General features: G+C 39.3%; 1 protein-coding gene across 1 annotated transcript; it reads left to right on the top strand.

The window, feature by feature from the left end:
* The first annotated feature begins 4,851 nt into the window (after nucleotides 1-4,851).
* On the top strand, nucleotides 4,852-11,665 carry scamp4 (secretory carrier membrane protein 4). Its single transcript, XM_026157919.1, has 7 exons — nucleotides 4,852-5,001; nucleotides 5,444-5,470; nucleotides 5,728-5,856; nucleotides 5,973-6,129; nucleotides 8,223-8,324; nucleotides 10,826-10,943; nucleotides 11,071-11,665. The coding sequence occupies exons 2-7, from the start codon at nucleotides 5,464-5,466 to the stop codon at nucleotides 11,257-11,259; spliced, it is 702 nt and encodes a 233-aa protein (XP_026013704.1). The 5' UTR covers nucleotides 4,852-5,001; nucleotides 5,444-5,463; the 3' UTR covers nucleotides 11,260-11,665.
* The last annotated feature ends 2,084 nt before the right edge of the window (nucleotides 11,666-13,749 follow it).

Below are 13,749 nucleotides of genomic sequence, written 5' to 3'. Positions count from 1 at the left end.
CGTGGTGGTGGATGTTTCAGAGGTAGATGTGGTGGTGGATGGTTCAGAACTGGACGTGGTGGTGGATGTTTCAGAGGTGGACGTGGTGGTGGATGTTTCAGAGGTGGATGTGGTGGTGGATGGTTCAGAGGTGGAAGTGGTGTTGGATGGTTCAGAGGCTGAGGTGGTGTTGGATGGTTCAGAGGCTGACGTGGTGACGGTGTTGTAACTAGTACTGACTAGCTTTGGAAGTTCGTAGTGTTTACAACTTAATTCTGTTTGAAAAATTTAAATGGGGATTTTGTTAATGACACCAACAACATATTATTGTTGTCTTGTAATTTTTCTAAAGTGAAAGACGTAATTTGAAAAAAAGGAATAATTTAGAAAAAAGGGAATTTATATCGTGAGGTCACGTGTTCTGTTCGTGTGTTGTTTTTTATTTTGCTGTGCTAATAAATACACGTGTCAGCAATACAACAGTCGCTCCCCCTTAATGAAGTTTTTAATTTCAAGTAAACAGAAAAATGCCCTGCTTTTGATTTTTAAATGCGTGCATTGGCTCATAACTGTAATTCATAATGAACTATGGTGTGTTATTCAGGAAATATTTATAATTAAACATTAACTCTTTGGTGTGGTACATTGATATTGTGGAAATAATTCTATTTACAAATACACATCATGTGTTTTTGAGCATGTTACAGTACTGTAATAATTCAACATTTATGACTATATTATAGCTGATTAAAACTACTCATGTATTTCTTTTATTTCTTACAGATGGCGAGTTGTACTACATAAGGTACAAAGGCACAAATCACTGCATTAAGGCAAAAGTGCTGTGTGGGCCCAACAAAGCCAATGAAGTTTTCCTTGATTTTCATGCCAGCAGAGGTGGTTCGCACTGTGGCCAGAAAAAAACAAGAGAGGCAATCTCAAAAAGATTTTATTGGCCTGGAATGTCAGAGGAAATAAATTTATGGGTCTGTATACAACTTGATTATACATGCATATTGTTTGTCTCGCAAAATGTCCTTCATTGTCTTAAATTTCAAGTTAACAAGTGTACTAGTTAGCTGTCGATGTCTTATACGTTTTGTATCAGAAAAAAATTAAAAGTCTTTTTATTGAGATTTATATGATTAAAATTATTACACTGATTATAGTATAATAATATTATTTTATTTATTTTGCCCTCCTTTCAGGTGACTCAGTGTGTGGCATGCCAGGCCAGCAGTGTCATCATTAAAAAGGAGGTGGAGTACACACCGATACAGGTAAACATTTTAGTTGTATTTTTTCCTGTAAATGGTTTGTGACATAATACATAAAATAAAAAACATTGATTAAAATTCAAATTACTATATTGAAAATAAGGCAACAGAAGAAATTCTTAGGCTGGATGAAGTCCTTCAGACTGCTATTTCCAATAGCAAAAAAACACAGTCAAAATATCAAAACAAAAATAAAGGCAGACCTAGTCCGAGTTTTACAGTCGGCATGAAAGTGTGGAGGATGAACACGAGGAGCCAGCAGAGGAAAGGGGGCAAGTTAGATCGCAATTACCTCGGCCCCTACACAATTGCTGCAATAGCAGGAAAAAGTGTGGATCTTTTGGACAGCAAAGGTGTGACAATACCAAAAATTAACATTGATCATTTAATGGTGTTCACAGAGGAACAGCCAAGAATTCCACATAAGTTGTCTAATGCTTCTTCTTCTGAGCCATCCACCACTACCACATCCACAGTCGGGCCCCCAACCACCACGTCCACCTCTGAACCATCCACCACCACGTCAGCCTCTGAACCATCCAACACCACCTCAGCCTCTGAACCATCCAACACCACTTCCACCTCTGAACCATCCACCAGCACGTCCAATTCTGAACCATCCACCACCACATCCACCTCTGAAACATCCACCACCACGTCCACCTCTGAAACATCCACCACCACGTCCAGTTCTGAACCATCCACCACCACATCCACCTCTGAAACATCCACCACCACGTCCACCTCTGAAACATCCACCACCACGTCCAGTTCTGAACCATCCACCACCACATCCACCTCTGAAACATCCACCACCACGTCCAGTTCTGAACCATCCACCACCACATCTACCTCTGAAACATCCACCACCACGTCAGCCTCTGAACCATCCAACACCACCTCAGCCTCTGAACCATCCAACACCACTTCCACCTCTGAACCGTCCACCAGCACGTATTAATGATCCTTTAAAGGTTATTCAGCATTTCTTAGAGACTGTTTGGGATATGATGTGCCACATATCATCCTTTTGGATGATACCCAACAAGTTTGAAGCAGAAACATTGCTTCAGTGACAGGATATAGGCCACAATCACTTTTTGGCAGGCTGAAAATTGCATATTGTCAGTTTTATTGTTCCCTTAATGGTAATTTAGCAGTTCTGAGGGACTGTTTGAGATGTAATATTTGACATATGACCCTTCTGAATGACATCCACCAAGTTTGAAGCAGAAATAGTATCTCAGTGACAAGTTATAGTCCACAATCACTTTTTGGCAGGTCGAAAATGGCATGTTATGGGTATTAATGGTCCTTTAATAGTTACTCAACAGTCCTTAGAGACTGTTTGAGATATAATATGTCACATGTAACCCTTCTGGATGATATCCAACAATTTTGAAGCAGAAACATTGTTTCAGTGACAAGATATAGGTGGCAATCACTTTTTGGCAGGCTGAAAATTGCATATTGTCAGTTTTATTGTTCCCTTAATGGTAATTTAGCAGTTCTGAGGGACTGTTTGAGATGTAATATTTGACATATGACCCTTCTGATTGACATCCACCAAGTTTGAAGCAGAAATAGTATCTCAGTGACAAGTTATAGTCCACAATCACTTTTTGGCAGGTCGAAAATGGCATGTTATGGGTATTAATGGTCCTTTAATAGTTATTCAACAGTCCTTAGAGACTGTTTGAGATATAATGTGTCACATGTAACCCTTGTGGATGATATCCAACAATTTTGAAGCAGAAACATTGTTTCAGTGACAAGATATAGGTGGCAATCACTTTTTGGCAGGGTGAAAATGGCATATTATGGGTATTAATGATCCTTTAAAGGTTATTCAGCATTTCTTAGAGACTGTTTGGGATATGATGTGCCACATATCATCCTTTTGGATGATACCCAACAAGTTTGAAGCAGAAACATTGCTTCAGTGACAGGATATAGGCCACAATCACTTTTTGGCAGGCTGAAAATTGCATATTGTCAGTTTTATTGTTCCTATAATGGTAATTTAGCAGTTCTGAGGGACTGTTTGAGATGTAATATTTGACATATGACCCTTCTGAATGACATCCACCAAGTTTGAAGCAGAAATAGTATCTCAGTGACAAGTTATAGTCCACAATCACTTTTTGGCAGGTCGAAAATGGCATGTTATGGGTATTAATGGTCCTTTAATAGTTATTCAACAGTCCTTAGAGACTGTTTGAGATATAATGTGTCACATGTAACCCTTTTGGATGATACCCAACAAGTTTGATGCAGAAATATTGTTTCAGTGACAAGATATAGGCGGCAATCACTTTTTGGCAGGCTGAAAATGGCATATTATCAATGTTAATGTTCCTTTACGGGTTATCCAGCAGTTCTAAGGGACTGTTTGAGATGTAATATTTGGCATATGACCCTTCTGAATGACATCCGCCAAGTTTGAAGCAGAAATATTGTTTCAGTGACGAGTTATAGGCCACAATCACTTTTTGGTAGCGCTAAAATGCCATGTTCTCAGTCGTTATTCTGAACAAACAAGAAAGAGTCATGGTGATACTGGCACAAATGGTCTTTATTGTTTTAACTACTATTCGACAGTCTTATAACAAATATGAACAACGAGAGTAGACATACTAAACCTGTAGGCATTAATTATTCCATCGTGATGCGTGTAGTCATTCGTGACTGCGCTACACACTGAAAGCAACGTTCTGAAAAGCGTCATAATTCAGTTACAAGAAACGTTGAAGTTTCATAAATGCATACCTTTGCCTAATAACAAAGGCATAAATGTGTTTGTTTGCCCCCCCGCCCGTTATATCAGTTGCACGGAAGTAGCTGGCAACGCAAGTAATCCGGGCGCTACAGCTTTAAGCAGCTGCGCGCGCTCCCGCGGACGGCAATCAGTTTCTGGCAGACAATCACTTTTTGGCACAACACCTGTATAAACTCCCGACTATTCCAGTGTCCCGGACCAACAGTTTTTTTTGTGTCAGTAAAGCGGCTAAATGTTTATGAATGTGTTAATGAGGTTTTCATTTCTCTACTTTATGATTAAAAAGGCCTCTCTCAGCCTCTGAACCATCCAACACCACTTCCACCTCTGAACCATCCACCACCACATCCACCTCTGAAACATCCACCACCACGTCCACCTCTGAAACATCCACCACCACGTCCAGTTCTGAACCATCCACCACCACATCTACCTCTGAAACATCCACCACCACGTCAGCCTCTGAACCATCCACCACCACATCTACCTCTGAAACATCCACCACAACGTCCACCTCTGAACCATCCACCACCACATCCACCTCTGAAACATCCACCACCACGTCCAGTTCTGAACCATCCACCACCACATCTACCTCTGAAACATCCACCACCACGTCAGCCTCTGAACCATCCAACACCACCTCAGCCTCTGAACCATCCAACACCACCTCAGCCTCTGAACCATCCAACACCACTTCCACCTCTCTGTTTACAGAGAGGGGACTGGGTGGAAACGATGTCATGTTGAAGTCACGCGTTTTCCGTTTACCGCTCGAATGGCTGCTGGGACGTGTAGTTCTACTGGTCCCCTGTACTTGCCGAATATAAACAGTTTTGAACTACATGTGGTGAACGGGGTAGCGCAGTCGCAGATGATGGGTCGAAAAAGCGCATGCGATTCCTAAACGATTCCAGGACCCCACCGTTGTCGTCGACTGAACCGCGAGGATATTCTGTTACCCCGGTAAAGCCGACATGTCTTTGCTGTCCTTTTGCTGTACAGACCATTGCTATTCAAATGAAGCAGCAGCGTGAGATAAAGTCACTGAGCTCATATCTGCTACTGTACGACAACTAACTGCTTAGGAACACGCCTTAGCTGCTATCAACTCTAAAATATCTCACGTAAAGCAAAGAGTTAATAACTTCACGTTGGCATTGGTAAAACATGAAAGTGTTCCTGTTGGCGTATTGAAATCGGTATACAATTTGAGCAAAGTTGAAATCTGCAGTTAGAACTAATTAGAGGGTTTACTGTTCCTGCAAGTGGTCGAAGGTTAGCTTGAATTTGTATAAATCAAGGTTAGCACTGGCAGAAAATTAATGGCAGTTATATATATATATATATATAATTTAAAAATGTGTGGAGATTTACGTCTCTTTTTTTGTATATTCTTCTTTTTCAGGGAAGACGTGGAATTTCAAAATGGCAGGTTAGTTGCTATCTCTCTATTAAAGAAGGGGTGGGCTGCAAAGTACTTGGAATGCAATTTTTACTCCCTGCAAAAATTGGGCCCCTTTAGCAGGCCAGTTTTGGCCTCCAAGCCTCATGTTTGAAATCTTATTTAAAGTACAACTCCACTATACCTCGTTTTCTCTCTCTCCCTCCCTGCACTGTATTCAGATATATTCAAATAAAAACTATTACTATGGCAGTACTTTTATGATGTAATCTTGCTTCTTGTTTCAGAGCGGGCCAATAACTTTCCACCCCTGCCCGAGTTTGTAAAAATAAAGCCATGTTTTTACCAGAACATTGAAGAGGAAATACCTGCACCCCACCAGCTGCTGGTACGCAGAGTCTACATTCTCTGGATGAGTAAGTGTCTTCAGTTTCTTCAGAACAGGAAGCATATGGATTCCTTCCATTTTTGCTGAGAAAGTACTTATTTCCCTTTGTTTTTTTTAACGCACGCTTATTTCTCCTCTTTGCAGTGTATTCGGGAACACTGTGTGTAAATTTAATCGGATGTATTGCTTGGTGGGCCGGGGGTGGAGGTGCCACAAACTTTGGCTTTTCCCTGCTCTGGCTCGTCCTCTTCTGCCCCTGTAGTTACACCTGCTGGTTTAGACCACTCTACAAAGCTTTCAGGTCAGTTATCATTTAGTAATTCCCACAAATTTATGAGCAGCTTCTGATTACACGCATGCATACATTACAACTTTAGCATAACATCAGGCGTACATTAAAAAGTTCTTATAAATGCAAAACAAACTCAGATGACACATTATCAAAGTCAAATGTTTACCCAGGGAGTAAAACTGGCAGAGAGAAAAACTAATGGCTTTCAAGCATGTTCCAAAGAAGAAGACTATAACAAGCAAAGGCTCTACGGTAAAAGCTGTTTTGTTTTGTTTTCCAGTCTGGAATGCTTAAAAGGCAGCAATAAACATAATATAGATCAAGGGAAAATGAAAATTCATCTGTATCTAGCTGCATTATTCCAGAGCTATGCCAAAAGGTGCAGATCAACTGAAGGTTTTTCAGGGTGCTTTTAGAACAACCCGATAATAATGAATTACAATACTCGAGCCTACAAGTAAAGATGCATGAACTACTATTTCACCATGACTCTTAGACATGACTATTCTAATTTTAGACATATTGCGCAAATGCAAGAAAGCAGTGCGCCATATTTGGTAAATATGCGCATTGAAGCACATATCCTGGTCAAAAATGACTCCAGGATTCCTTTGCCAAGGTAATGCCATTCAGAGTAAGTATCTGGTTAAACACAGTGTTTCTAAGCTTTTTAAAGTAAAATAAACTCGGTTTTATCTTAATTTAGAAGCTTTAAATTAGAAGACTTTTTATGTCTCTTAAAAAAGTCATAGCTTTGAATCAGTTAGATGTTGAGTGAGCTTAAGAGAGCTGCTTGCACCATGTGTCAAGAAAAGTGGTCTAAAAGTATTTCCTGAAGATTATATATCTGATTCAAAGTGTGTCAGTTTCAAGGGTTTACGTACTACTATCTGCATGTGTAATTTTGTGTCAGTATGTTCAGGAAAGATGAGGAAGATTATGATCGCCTCCACCAGGGACATGTATGTTTTTGTTAGCATTTGATTGCATGCATGTATGTCTCACTCTCTGTAAACATGATGGCTTCAAAAGTTTATCATAAATTATGGTAAAACTTTCTAAGCGTGTGGAGTGGCGTCATGTTAATAATCCATTAAAATTTTACTTCCATCCACCGATGTCTTCAAGATCATCTTAAGGATTTATTGGTTGAAAATTGACCAAAAGCCTTTTAACTTACAAGCTAGTTAATAGTTAATAAAAGCGGAAAAGGTGAGCTTTTTTGGTATTTAAAAGTGAAATAAAACAAATCTAACTGAAAGAAAAAGATTATTCATAATTTTGAGAATAAAGTCAAAACCTTGAGATTAAGGTCACAATTCTGTTTTGAGGAAAAAGTCGAAACGTGGAGATTACAGTTGTCATTACAAGACAAAACTGCCACGGTTGCAATACCCTCTGAGTTAGTAAAATCGTTCTTGGTAACTAGGAAGAATATGATTTCTCTTTTAACACATAATCATATTGTGGCGATAAGGACATTAAAAAGATGGTCAGATTGAAAAACTTTGAAGTAGATTTTGAATTTTTTTCTCAAAATAGTTTTTCGGTTTAATCTTGAAATTTCAACTTTCTTCTCAAAAGTATCGACAATATTTCTTTTCTTATGCAGCCCTAATACTCATAGAATGAACTCTTTAGAACGGACAGAAATCAACCCAACCGGTCGCGGCAGATGGCCCCGCCCCTCCCTGAGCCTGGTTCTGCTGGAGGTTTCTTCCTGTATGATTGTTGGGGTTTTCTCTGTATGTATTATTGTAGGGTCTACCTTACAGTATAAAGCGCCTTGAGGCGACTGTTGTTGTGATTTGGTGCTATATAAATAAAATTCATTGAATTGAATACAAGCCCCCAAAAAGTTTGATCAGCTCTGACTGTGCTGCTTGTTTTCTGATTTGAATTTGCACCCATCTTTTGAGTTTACTGAGAACATTTCCAGCTTTTCTGTGACTTGTTCATGTTTCTCTGCAAGTATGTGTGGTAGTTTGACTCAAATCTTGCCAACAAGAAGGAAGAAGCAACTTTGCAACAGAAATGGAAAACCTTCGGGCTTTTTTTCTACTGTATCATCTTTGTATTTTCTTTTCTTATTTTCTTCATAGGGCTGACAGCTCGTTCAACTTCATGGCCTTCTTCTTCATCTTCTTCTTTCAGTGTGTCTTGGCCCTCATCCAGGCTATCGGCATCCCTGGTTGGGGAACATGGTAAGTTGAACCAAACCTGCTTTGAACACCACACATATTGGCTGCTAGTTTATTTATTTATTTAGTTATTTTATGTTTTTTGGGGGGTTTTTTTTATCGGATTGGGTCATGAAGGTTTCTCTCTGATGATCAAGGCAGCTGGAAAATGTGCTTTTCACCACACTTGGCTGTTTCTCATCTGTTCAATAAAAAAAATCATGAAGTTAACATATAAGGAGGTGAAACATTTCAAACTGTTTTAAAATTGAAAATAATTGCCATTTTTAGCCTGTTATCTACCCAGTTGTATGTAAATACAGAATGAAAGTGCATTTTTTTTTTTTTTTGTATATGTTTGAGCTGCAGAATAACAATGTGGTTTAAATTTTGTGGATTACTATTTTATTATTTTTTAAATTTCGCAAAGTTTTTATGAAGTGGTGTTTCTAAACCGGTTTCATGTAGTACTGACATCGATCTGTTTTTAGAGACATTGTACTCTCATTGGCCGCATTGTTAGGTACACCTGTCCAACTGTTTTTTAAGCACTTATCTAATCAGCCAATCACATGCCAGCCATTCGATTAATTTAAACATGGTCAAGATGACCTGCTGATTTTGGCGGGTGGGGGGGTCATTCGTGATATCGTTATAGCAACACTGTGCCTTTATGTCCCTCATGCACAACAAAGTGACATATCTGACAGTGAGAAGTGTATTTCTGCTGCTGAAGATTTGGTAAAAAGGGAGCTGCTCTAACACCCCCAACATAGCGCAATACTTTTGGAAAATATGCTAGAAACCTGTTCCAGCTGAATGGAACAAACTTCTTTTCAACACTCGAGGCAAAAACACTGTGGAGTACAACTGGGCTAGGGTGACAGGCAAGTAGGAGAGATGCTGGCAGCTGTGTACAGTCCAAAAGTAAACAAATGGTTCAACCAAACGTCACTGGTGCATAGCTAGTTAAACTGCGTATAGACTGGAAGAGCAGAAAATGGATGCAAATCATTGACGTGGTTATATATTGTTTGGCAAAGTACATGAGACCAGTTTAAACGGTGGGAAAGGAAGCTGTTATGCAAATGGTTAAAGAGACCAAGCCACATTACAACATCCCAGATAGAAAATCTTTTACCATTTTTAGTGTTCAGTGTCTTTTTTTTTTTCTGCTTCAGAAGTATTGTGGCACATTTTCTTAAAAAATATAGTGATTTAATTTTGAGGCTATATTGCCCCCAAATTTAAATGTTGCATGGTTGTTGGTGCTATACAAACCGGTCGGAGTATTTTAGAAACCGTTGGATTTTCCCACACAACAAACTCTAGAATCACAGAGACTGGTCCCAAAAAGATATCCAGTGAGCAGCAGTTCTTTGAATCAAAATACCTTGTTGCTGACAGAGGAGAATGACCACACTGATTTGAGCTGATAGAAAGGAAAAGTAACCACTCGTTAAAAAATGAAGGGATGTAGCAAGACCACTGTAGGGAAAACTCCTGCCAGCTAAGAACAGGAAACCTGAGGCCATAATTCACACAAGCTTCTCAAAATTGGACAACTGAAGATTGAAAAAATGTTGCCTTGTCTGATGAGTCTTAATTTTTACTGCAACATTTGGATCGTGGAGTCAGAATTTGGCATGACAGCATGTAAGAAAATGACAGTGAATTCACTGAGCTCAAATGGCCTCCACAGTCACCAGATTTCAATCCAATAGAGCAACTTTGAGATGTCGTGGAATGAGTCTCATCATGGTTGGTCAGCAGAGAAATCTACAGCAACTGTGTGATGATATCATGCGATTATGAACTGAAAAGTTTCCAGGACGTTGTTGTATCTGTCACCTAGAATTAAGGCAGTTATGACAGCAAAACAGGATCTAACCTGGTACTGATAAGGTGTACCTAATGACCATGAAGGTGGCCAGTAAGTGTAGGTCAAGTAGTATCTTGTTTTCTTTCTTTTTTTTCTTTTTTTGTTAACATAAAACATGAAAACAGGGGTGGCTAAACCTCAGCAAGTCTTCTCCTATTTGGAGGATTGGTGTTTGATCGCTGGTTGCTCCAATCTGTATGCCAAAGTATCCTTGGGCAAAATACTGACCCCCATGTTGCTCTCTGATGCGTTCTTCAGAGTGTGAATGTTAGATAGAAAACACTTGCGTGTAGAAAAATGTCTGTATGAATGGGTGAATGAGGCAAGCTGTGTAAAGCGCCTTGAATGCGTCAGTAAAAAGAAACACTCCATATAAGAACCAGGCCAGAAAATCTTTAAAAATGTAGGAAGTAATAATAAAAAGTAATGATAATAAGACTTTTGGTCGATGTGTTAGCTGATCATTGCTGCGCTGTTTGTTGCTATGCCTCAGTTCTCACTGCTTCGTGGCTCTTTTTTTTTTTTTTTTTTTTTTTTTAATAAAACTTTAAATTGCATTTGTATTAAATCCACTTTGCTAAGTGCATACTGTCTGATACACTAACCCATAAAACTCCATCTCACCCTCACCAACACAACAAAGCGGCTGGATTGCAACAGTGACGTTTTTCAGCCAAAATGTGGGCTCTGCTGTAGTGATGCTTATCACAACTCTGCTCTTCACTCTGGTGACTGCTTTAATGGCACTGGTTCTCATTAAGGTGAGTGAACGCCTATGCTGAAAATGCACACGCACTTACCTTTACCTTTGTGTGGGTCAACGTGCACACAGTTCCTTGCAGACACCAAAGCACACCAACAACTACCTAACACACCCACTTTCTCCAGGTGCACAGAATGTACCGTGGTGGTGGCGGTAGTATGCAGCGAGCTCAGGAAGAGTGGAGCACCGGGGTGTGGAAGAGTGCCACGGTGAGGGAAGCGGGGCTTAACGCCGTCGCTCAGACTGCCCAAGGCCCAAGTTTGCCACAGTACCCTACGGCGGTGCCCAGCTATCCCGACAACAGTCACTGGTGATGGCTAAGAATCGCCTCTAGGGGGAGACAGATAACTGGCAGTTTAACCAATGTTCAAGAAAGCACTTCAAAAACGCCATTTATTTAACCCTTACTTTTCAAAGTATACAGGTGTGTTTTATGAGAGGACAGAGTTTTATCAGAAAGCCTCTACACATGTGGTAGAGGACTATCCTTAGATTATACCATTCCATTTCAGCTTTGTTTACATCTAGTCCTTAAAATGAATGACTCAATTGGAAAAAGAGTGAACACTTTCAAGAGTGTGTGAGAGATGTGTGCCTTATAGACCTCTATAATAGGATTGTTTTTGTATATTGCCAGAATTGCATGCTCGAAATAATGGTATGCTGAAGAGCAGGGTTTTTTTTTCTTTTTTGCAAGAAGACGGTGTACAAACTGGTGATTTTTTTTTTTTTTTTTTTTAAATTTTAGGTTTTTGAGCATAAATTGAGCTTATTTTTGATGGTCTGCTTGATATGTCCACGCTTGCCTGTGATGTATTGAAATGCGCCTTACTGTTGTGTTCAGATTTTTGCATGTTTAAAAAAAAAAAAGCCTGAACACCTGATTTTTGCCTTAAAAAAACACTCTAATTGTTCTTTTTTGTTGTTTTTTTTTTTTTTTTTTGTAAAACTGGATGCTTCAGTGAAGCAACTCTTCTGTGCAACTTATCATTGAGCCAAAACACTTTCTACTCTTACGACGGAGGGGGCTGGGTGTCTCCACCTCAGTATTTCACAATTCCTGTTGTTTTAAAGCTACACTGTTTGCTTCTAGTGGTCAGTGCCCTGCAGTGACAGCACCTTATCAGCTGTTGCAAACCTCCAGCAACTTTCAATTTTCTCCCAGATAGACTGAGTTATTGCATCTGGGGTCTACACTGTGTTGCATGCAGCCTGCTGTGGGATTCTGAATGAAGGCGATTCTCTTATTACAAATGAACGGATGTGATGTAAACAGTAAAGACGGGTACAAACCGCTGGCTGAGTGAACTAATGCATGCAGATGTGGTAACAAATTGTTTAAACATAGTCTAATATCAGACATGACTGAGGAATTATTGGATTTATTTATTTTTTTTTTTTAAAGAAATATGCATATATGCTGGTAATGCAACACCGTTGATCCAGATAAAGCTTGTTTGAAGTAAAAGCGCTGTCATAAAGAAAGGTTGCTCCCTCATAGATACACAACTTTTTTTTTTTTTTCTTTTCAACATACTGAAGTGCCCTTTATGGCCAACTGCCAAATTTAATACTTTGATTTTTCTGATATTTGATAAGTGACTGATAAAATGGATATGTTAAACTAACACTGTTGCAGCATTTCAATAAATCTTCTTTTTCACATTGTGTTTGCCTGTCCCTGCTTATCATAAAAATACATGTAATTGTTGGATTTATGTTGAAAGTCTTAAAAATGAGTCAGTTCTGCCACAGCTACTTTAATATAGAGTGAATTTAAATCTTTTTACTTGAGTTTTATATATACTTTTTATGCTGTCTTTAAACTGCAAGCAAACTCATGTATATCAGTTCAGTTTTGATAGTCTGAACACCAAAAATCATAGAGAATGAGCTTTTCAGCTGTGATTTGAACCAGATGCCAGTCTGATTTTTTTTTTTGCAAGCAGTCCTGTCAGTTTGTGGAGCTTGTACATTTCTTGCCTGACTTCACTCTCTTGCTGTGAGACACTAGTGAAATGCTTCGGGGTATGAATAAAAGTATCTCTTGACATCCTAAAATTCTGGATGAAATCTGCTCCAGTAAAGCTCATCATGTTGCAATCCTACTATTCTTAAATTCAACTAATCTGAATTTCGTCATACAGAAGTAGCAGCTATTGCTTCACAAGAAGACCCTGAAAATTGATAATATTTCACCCTACAGTTTTACTGCTGATGAATTCATTTCAGCAACACTATTATCCTTTAGCTCAGGGGTCCCCAATCCCAGTCCACGAGGGACGGTGTCCTGCAGGTTTTAGATGTGTCCTTGATCCATCACAGCTGATTTAAATGGCTAAACGACCTCCTCAACATGTCTTGCAGTTCTCCAGAGGCCTGGTAATGAACTAATCATGTGATTCAGGTGTGTTGACCCAGGGTGAGATCTAAAACCAGCAAGGACACCGGCCCTCGTGGACTGGGGTTGGGGACCCTGGCTTTAGCTTTTCAAATAGAGCCCAATACAGGATGTTTAAAACTAATACCAATATTTGGATACATTAGCTGATTTCCTTTTTCTTTCAGATGCATAAAAAAAGAGATTTTGCCATCCTTTGTTACATGAATTTACTAGTTTACACTCCCACTACTTAGTTCAAATTGTTGTATTTGTAAATTCTGAAGACATTGGTTGCCAACAGGAAGTTGCACTTTACATAGTTTGCCCACCAGGGGGCAATGTCAACACTCATAACAACTCCCGTGTCTTCTTTTTTTAACTTTCATGTTTTGGGCCATCATTAATAGATACTAACCGATTA

This window comes from Astatotilapia calliptera, chromosome 23 (genome assembly GCF_900246225.1).
Source record: "Astatotilapia calliptera chromosome 23, fAstCal1.2, whole genome shotgun sequence".
NCBI classification, from domain to species: Eukaryota; Metazoa; Chordata; class Actinopteri; order Cichliformes; family Cichlidae; genus Astatotilapia; species Astatotilapia calliptera.
The sequence above is the reverse complement of the archived record's forward strand: the minus strand, read 5'-3'. Positions and strand labels throughout refer to the sequence as shown.

Excerpts from the sequence above, each read along its gene's own strand:
- scamp4 (XM_026157919.1), top strand. Across the intron at positions 6,130-8,222 it reads CCACTCTACAAAGCTTTCAG|GGCTGACAGCTCGTTCAACT; the intron begins GTCAGTTATCAT and ends TTTTCTTCATAG. Across the intron at positions 10,944-11,070 it reads TGGCACTGGTTCTCATTAAG|GTGCACAGAATGTACCGTGG; the intron begins GTGAGTGAACGC and ends CACTTTCTCCAG.